At 42.5% G+C, this 5940-nt stretch overlaps 1 protein-coding gene across 1 annotated transcript; it reads left to right on the top strand.

Moving 5' to 3' along the window:
• Positions 1-1288: 1288 nt before the first annotated feature.
• LOC138775873 (lysine-specific demethylase 5B-like) lies at positions 1289-5623 on the top strand. The gene is made up of 6 exons (XM_069956062.1): positions 1289-1334; positions 1462-1622; positions 1928-2047; positions 3202-3396; positions 4999-5179; positions 5529-5623. Exons 1-6 carry the CDS (start codon positions 1289-1291, stop codon positions 5621-5623), a joined length of 798 nt encoding a protein of 265 aa, XP_069812163.1.
• Positions 5624-5940: the final 317 nt, after the last annotated feature.

Consider the following 5940-nt stretch of genomic DNA (forward strand, 5'->3'; position numbering starts at 1 on the left):
GTACACTCATTTGCCTGCCCGCTGAGCCTCTTCATGAATATTCAAGCGGCTCTAGCGTGACCAAACTCGTGACATAATCACTGAGAGCACCAAATCGTATCTGTGAAGGTTGGTGGCATGTCCTGCATTGAAGTTAAAGTACCACCCTCAGTGTGCTGAGCAACCCATCGGAGGCACATATAGTAAGATATAGACTGGCCCCATTGACACTATGTAATCAGCGCCAAGATTCAGGTGTACTCGGCGCCGAATCCTGCCTTCTATCGGTTACAATGGGAGGGAGTGCGAGCCTTTGCTCTCCGCTCAAAGAATTGACATGTCAGTTTCTTTAAGCAGAGTGGCGCACCCCTCCCATTGTAACTGATAGAAGGCAGGATTCAGCGCAGAGGAGTTCCGCCCAGAATCTCAGCGCCAATTCCGTAGTGTGAATTGGGCCTCAAAGGTACGAATTATCTGTCAAATCAGAAAGACACCCTTCCTTCTAATAGCTGTTGGCTACGATAGGGTATGTATGGCCGACGGCTGATTGCAGCAAAAGGGCTGCACAAACTATCTAGCGATTGTTAACACTGTCCAATACATACACTCTGCAGGATACAAGTACAAGTCAAAACCAAGTCTTACTCCTACAAATTGACCATTATGTATATCTATATATACATTTCTATCCAGCAATGACTTTTATGCTTCATGTTATAGTTGTTAACCAAGAGAATATTTTATATTCAGTTTTACATTTGACTCGTTTGATTGATTTTTTTTTTTCTCTCTCTCTCCAATCAGGAATGCAGTAAGCCACAAGAAGCATTTGGTTTGAGCAAGCGGCTAGAGATTATACCCTGCGCATGTTTGGAGAATGGCTGATAATTTCAAGTAAGTCTGACTATTTTAATATGCCTGTGCAGTAGTATCTGCAATGTGATACGGCGTCCTCTTATTATAAGAGCAATAGTAGAGCCCTTTCCTTACGTCACCAGATGGTACCTACAGAGCTGGTGGAGAAGGAGTTTTGGCGTCTTGTAAGCACTATAGAGGAAGATGTAACTGTGGAGTATGGAGCCGATATTGCTTCCAAAGAATTCGGCAGTGGATTTCCTGTGCGAGATGGGAGGTTCCGCGTAAAGCATGAAGATGAGGTATATAATCTTCTTACTCTTTGTAATGCAGGGAATGTCACTATTGCTAATGTATATTATATCTTAGGAATACCTGGACTGCGGCTGGAATCTGAACAATATGCCTGTAATGAATGCGTCCGTTCTGGCACACGTAACTGCGTATCTGTGGGATGAAGTTGCCCTGGCTCTACGTGGGCATTTGCTTCTCCTCCTTTTGTTGGCATATTGAGGATCATTGGAGTTATTCAATAAATTACTTACACTGGTAAGAGGTTACCTGAAAACATCTGAATTATACAAGCTGACTGCTATGATCTTAGTTTTACTTTCCTGTTTTTTTCAGGGGTGAGCCCAAGACTGGTATGGCGCCCAGGTTATGCAGCGGAACAGCTGGAAGAGGTGATGAAGAAGTTGGCTCCAGAGTTATTTATTTCTCAACCCGATCTTCTCCATCAGTTGGTTACCATAATGAATCCGAACACACTGATGGCTCATGGTGTGCCGGTATGTAGTTTGAGTTTTTTTTTTTTTTGTTTTTTTTATCAGAAATTATAAAAAAAACAAAGATGAAATAAAGCAGAGAAGTGTCCATTCCATATAGGCTTACATATTGTATCTTCGAACTAGTTAACAGCATGTCACACACAGCAGATATTATGTAAAGCAAGTGAGAACATTTTCTATTACTTTTTTTTTTTTTTTTTTTAAACATTCAATTTTAAACATTCAATTCAGAATGTGTTTATTTGTTTTGTGTTGATTTCTTTAATGTAATGTTTTATTACATGCTTTCTTGTTTCATTCTTTAGATATATCGAACCAATCAGTGTGCTGGAGAATTTGTCATCACGTTTCCACGTGCATATCATAGTGGGTTCAACCAGGGCTTCAACTTTGCAGAGGCTGTTAATTTTTGCACAGTCGACTGGGTAAGGGCTAGTATTTAATTACTATGTGAAATGTACTTGTATATGTTTACAATTGAACACCGTCTTAAAGGGGTAATCCAGAAATTAGAAAAACTGCAAAACCCGCCCACAACCTGAGGACAAGTTTGGTACTGTTTGTAAAACAAAGCAGTTATGTCTTTCAAATTCTAGAAATGCCCTTTAAATGGTCATTCATTCACTAAATATGATTTCTTACCCCTGAATAGTGTCTCTAAAGTCTTGTCTACTGGAAGTCTTTGCAGTGTGCTATCCACTGCTTGTTAAAGGAGAACTCTGTTCAAATCTAAAAACCCTGGGAGGGCAGGGGGAGGGGTGTAACATACTAAAGAAGTCATACTTCGTGCCCCGCAGTGCTGTGCCACTGCTCATGGACTTCCACCAGCTTCCTGCAGCTTCCGGTTTTGGGGATGACACGCCCTGGCTCAGAAATGTCCACTTAACCAGACTGGAATGGGACACCTCTGCTGCCAATGAGTGAGTAGTTCCCGCCCGGACATAATGATGCAGGAAGCCGAGAGAAACTGAAGACCGGAGGCAGACAGAGCTGGTGATGCTGCACTGCGGGGGCACTGAGACAGGTTAGAATAGCTTCATTATGTGCTCCCTACCTTCTGGCCACTCAGGATTTTTACATTTGGCCATTCTGTCCTTTAAGCTAAATCAGGACAGAATACAGGAAGTGGGGCCGGGGCTTAGCTTTTAATATGTGGGAGGAGAGAGCCTGGGAGTCGTGATGCTTCACACTGTCCACATGCTTCATTGTCAGGTTAGTGCCTAATGTAACACGCTCCTTCCATGCTGTGCTGAAGCAGTTTTTTTTTTCTGCTCACACCGCACCTTGCAGAGCCAGAATCAGTAACACCACCTCCCTCCACACGCCTTTATATTAGTATACTATTAACTCCACCCTGTCCACAAGCACTGTCACGGCATAGCAGAGAGGGATTATGTGCTGTGACTAGCCAGAGATGTAAAGCAATCACTTTGCTTACTCCTGAAAAGAGAAATAATTGCAACATAGAGGGGGCACTCTAGCAGTGTGCACTAAATTCGCCTTGTCACAGCCATGCACGTTTTTAAAAACATGAAATTTTAGGTACACAATGCTGAAAGTGTGTGTGCTCTCACCTCAGCTGCCTCTTGGACGCCAATGTGTGGAACATTATCGAGCCTTGAACAGGTACTGTGTGTTTTCTCATGATGAGATGATCTGCAAATGGCCCCTTAAAGCAGAAGAATTGGATGTTGTTCTGGCTTCCTCTGTACAGAAAGATCTAGTTGTCATGATTGAGGAGGAGAAAGCGCTCAGAGAGGCTGTCCGCAAGATGGTGAGTGTTCTGCTAAACTTCAAAACCTTCATAACTTAATCACAAGTCTTTGTAGTGTGTTTTTTTTTTTTTTTGTTAAAAGCAGGCTTTATTCAGTTTTTAATTCCTTAATAATAAAGTTGAATCAAAATAGGCCTCCTATAGTTATAAGTAGCACACTGGTATATAGAGAGATTAGCTCCAAGGCTAATTACTGCCATTTGCACAAAATTGTGCCAAACCAATAATTATTGCTTATTAAACGCCATATGTGAACATAGCCTAAAAGAGGCAGTGATCAGCTGATAGTTTTGTGCAGCCATGTGAATTATCGCTATCGGCCGTACATATCCCTGTCCTTAATGGAATGTGCGGCTAATGATAATGCATTGAAAAGACTGCATTAATACTCGACTTATGTGGGAAACGAGCGCTGGTCTCGTCTCCTGCCTCACATTGGGCTGCACCCTGCAATGGGTGCCACAGAACAGGGTAATCTAGTAAATTTAAAGGGTTTTTCTGGCGTTGCATAACTTTTAATATATTGCTGCTAGTATCATCCCCTATCACACAGGGGATAATTGGCTCCGTGTAATAGACACAACGATAATCGGCTGATAGTGTATGTAGGTTTGGACCTAATTATCGTCCGATGACCGCAAATTGATGTGCTGCCGACGGCTAAACGATTGAATAAAATGTTAATACATTAATGCTCCCACTGTTGTTCTGCCCTCTGCTCACTTCCCGGCGCGCGGCAGTAGCTTGAAAGTGCTCAGACAGTTGTTTGGCCACGGCGGTCCCAGCCAGTGTTTGACTGAGTGGCCTGTGAGTTCAAAGACCGCCTTGAAGCTACTGCCGCAGCAGCGGGAGTAAGCAGAGGCAGAAGAACAGTGGGAGCGTAGAGAGGGGAATGTATTACTCGTCTAGGGCAAAGGCTGCATGTCTGTGCAGCTCTTGCTAAATCACTGGCTGCAGCGCTGTCCTGTCTTAGTAGTTATTGGGCTGAGCAGGCTGTTACTCCCGAGACAAGTTTGTGTCCTTAACAGGACACTAGGGGAGCGCTGATAAGTCGAAGCTCTTTTGTTTTGTATATACCAGCAGCAATGTATGAAAAGCAACTCCTTTAAGATTGTGTTTTACGATTGCACATTCTTTATCCCACCCCCCCCCTTATTACTGTGACATATTAAAATACAAAAACATTTTTTCTCATCCGTGAACTATTATGGGGTCCCTGCCTGCCATATAAAGAGCTTCATAACCTAAATCTATGGAAGCTGTCTTTAACAAACAATGAGGACAGGAGAGAGAGAAGCCATCTCTGTACTAAAAAACAGTACCTGATTGTAGTCACGTGAATACTGCTCTTGCTATTTGTCAGGAGACAAAAAGAGAGAGAAAGAGGCTAATACTAACCAGAGTAATACACCTCAATGTGTTAAACAGCTCGTGTGATGTTACCAGTATGGCACGGCAATATCATCTACCTCTGGTGAACGCATGTTGGCATGGCTTTGGATGCATACGTCACCTGCTTGTGGGCGTGGTTTTTTGTACACACTGGATTACTACTATGCGCCAAAGTTGAATGAACATCTTTAAATTTGTTTTTTTCTCCAGGGAGTTGTGGAGTCTGAAAAGATCAATCTTGAGCTACTAGCAGATGATGAACGGCAATGTGCAAAGTGTAAAACCACCTGCTTCACATCTGCCGTGTACTGTCCCTGCAGTCCGGGAGCTCTTGTGTGTCTGCACCATGTTGATGCTCTGTGCTCCTGCCCTTCCTCAAGTATAAGCTGGGGTAAGACCTGTAAACCCGACCTCTCTACATGTCAACCATTACTTGGCAGTATTTCATCCATTATACATTAAGCTGTATTGATGTCCTCTGGTGTAGACTTTAGGAATATTGATTTGTGGCTTGGCTAGCTGTCTGCCATGATTACTATGTTTACAGTGCCCGAATGTAAAGCAGTCAAGGAGAAATAAGCTATCTCATTTGTTAGCATTGAATTATTCTAGTTTGTTCAGTGTATTGTGGAAGGTGTATTACTGTTGTGGGGTTGAAAGTGCATTATAATGAGTTTTGTTTCTTTTGCTGGTTTGTAGTGATAAGATTTTTACAATCTGATTCTTTCTTCTTCTTACAGGTATCGCTACAAAGCCCTGGATGATTTGTACCCCTATGATGAATGCTGTGAAATTGCGTGCAGAATCCTATGATAACTGGCGTCTGAGTTATTGATGCTCTGAAAAAGTCAGGCAATAAAAAAGGTGCATTTATGCTATGTGTTTTTTGGGGTTGTTTTTTTTAAAGTTTTTCCACATTCTTGCACATATTTCTTAAACTGTCAAAAGATTTGTAGGTAAAGAGGTAAGAGGATACCCCGCCCCCCCAACACACACACAAACAAAACACCCCTTTATAAGTTAGCTTAAAGGGCAACTCCAGCGTAAATTTTTCTTGAAGCACAGACTAGGGCTGGGCGATATTGGCCTAAATCAATATCGCGGTTTATCGCGGTTGTAGCTGCGGTAACGATAATTGAACGATAATTATGA

Source organism: Dendropsophus ebraccatus, unplaced genomic scaffold (assembly GCF_027789765.1).
Source record: "Dendropsophus ebraccatus isolate aDenEbr1 unplaced genomic scaffold, aDenEbr1.pat pat_scaffold_2348_ctg1, whole genome shotgun sequence".
Taxonomy (NCBI): Eukaryota; Metazoa; Chordata; class Amphibia; order Anura; family Hylidae; genus Dendropsophus; species Dendropsophus ebraccatus.